We start from the raw sequence: 1,007 nt of genomic DNA on the forward strand, positions 1-1,007 counted from the left end.
CAGACACACAGAAACCTCCCTGCAGGGCAGCTTTAGGAGCACACAAAGATTATTAGTAGGAAGGGGTGCTCTTTTTACACTTGAGCATCTGCCCCACAAATTATCTGTGCACGTCACTCTGCATGTAAACACACTGATTAATACATGTTTGTATCTTCCAGGTCCAGCAGTCGTCACAGTGGAACAAGACAGAGATGTTATTTTACCCTGTTCCCTCAGCACCAAGGAGAACATTGAGTCAAAACTGTTTGACTGGAAGAAAGCTGCTCAGAAAGATGGAAAAAACAAGGAGGTGTTCTTTTATGATGCAGGCATCCATTACAGCAACGGGCGAGCAGGTCAGAGTGAGGAGTTCAAAGGTCGAGTCTTTCATTTTCAAGAAGAGCTGAAACATGGCAACGCCTCCATCATCATCAGAAATACAAAGATGGCCGACAGTGGAGACTACACCTCATCATCAGAAATACAAAGATGGCCGACAGTGGAGACTACACCTGTGTTTTTCCACTTCTTCAGCCACGTCAAACGTTCCACATTAAGCTTGTTGTTGGTGAGAAAATTTATTAAATATTTCCTCTAATTTAATGAAATTTCAGCAGTTTATAGTCGATGAAATCATCTCTTCTGTCTCTCTGATTGTAAAGGCTTCAGCTGCGTCTTAACGTGTTTTGTTTTGCCTTTCAGATGGTGTCTTAACCTCTTGAGGGTCATTTTGATTATGTGCATTTCTGTCTCTTAATACCTTCACATGTTAAACTGTATAATACCAGGACCATGAGGAGCTGATACATGTAAATTACATCACTGTAAAACAAACACTCAGTAGGTTTCATCAGGTGTGTTGATCTCACTTCAGACTCTGACAGAGTTCAATATGTAAAATATTAAATNTCACTTTAGACTCTGACAGAGTTCAATATGTAAAATATTAAATATAAAATAATAGAAGTTTTCTTGTTTTTTACCCTTTAATTTCATATTTTAAACACAGTAAATCAGTCCTAATA

At 38.7% G+C, this 1,007-nt stretch overlaps 1 protein-coding gene across 1 annotated transcript; it reads left to right on the forward strand.

The window, feature by feature from the left end:
* Window positions 1-85: 85 nt before the first annotated feature.
* Window positions 86-886, forward strand: LOC126387213 (CD276 antigen homolog; the record flags this gene model as incomplete). Its single annotated transcript, XM_050039756.1, has 3 exons — window positions 86-406; window positions 451-550; window positions 685-886. Coding segments are annotated over 3 exons (441 nt in total), but the record flags the coding sequence as incomplete, so codon positions are not given.
* Window positions 887-1,007: the final 121 nt, after the last annotated feature.

This window comes from Epinephelus moara, unplaced genomic scaffold (assembly GCF_006386435.1).
Source record: "Epinephelus moara isolate mb unplaced genomic scaffold, YSFRI_EMoa_1.0 scaffold2843, whole genome shotgun sequence".
Classification (NCBI taxonomy): Eukaryota; Metazoa; Chordata; class Actinopteri; order Perciformes; family Serranidae; genus Epinephelus; species Epinephelus moara.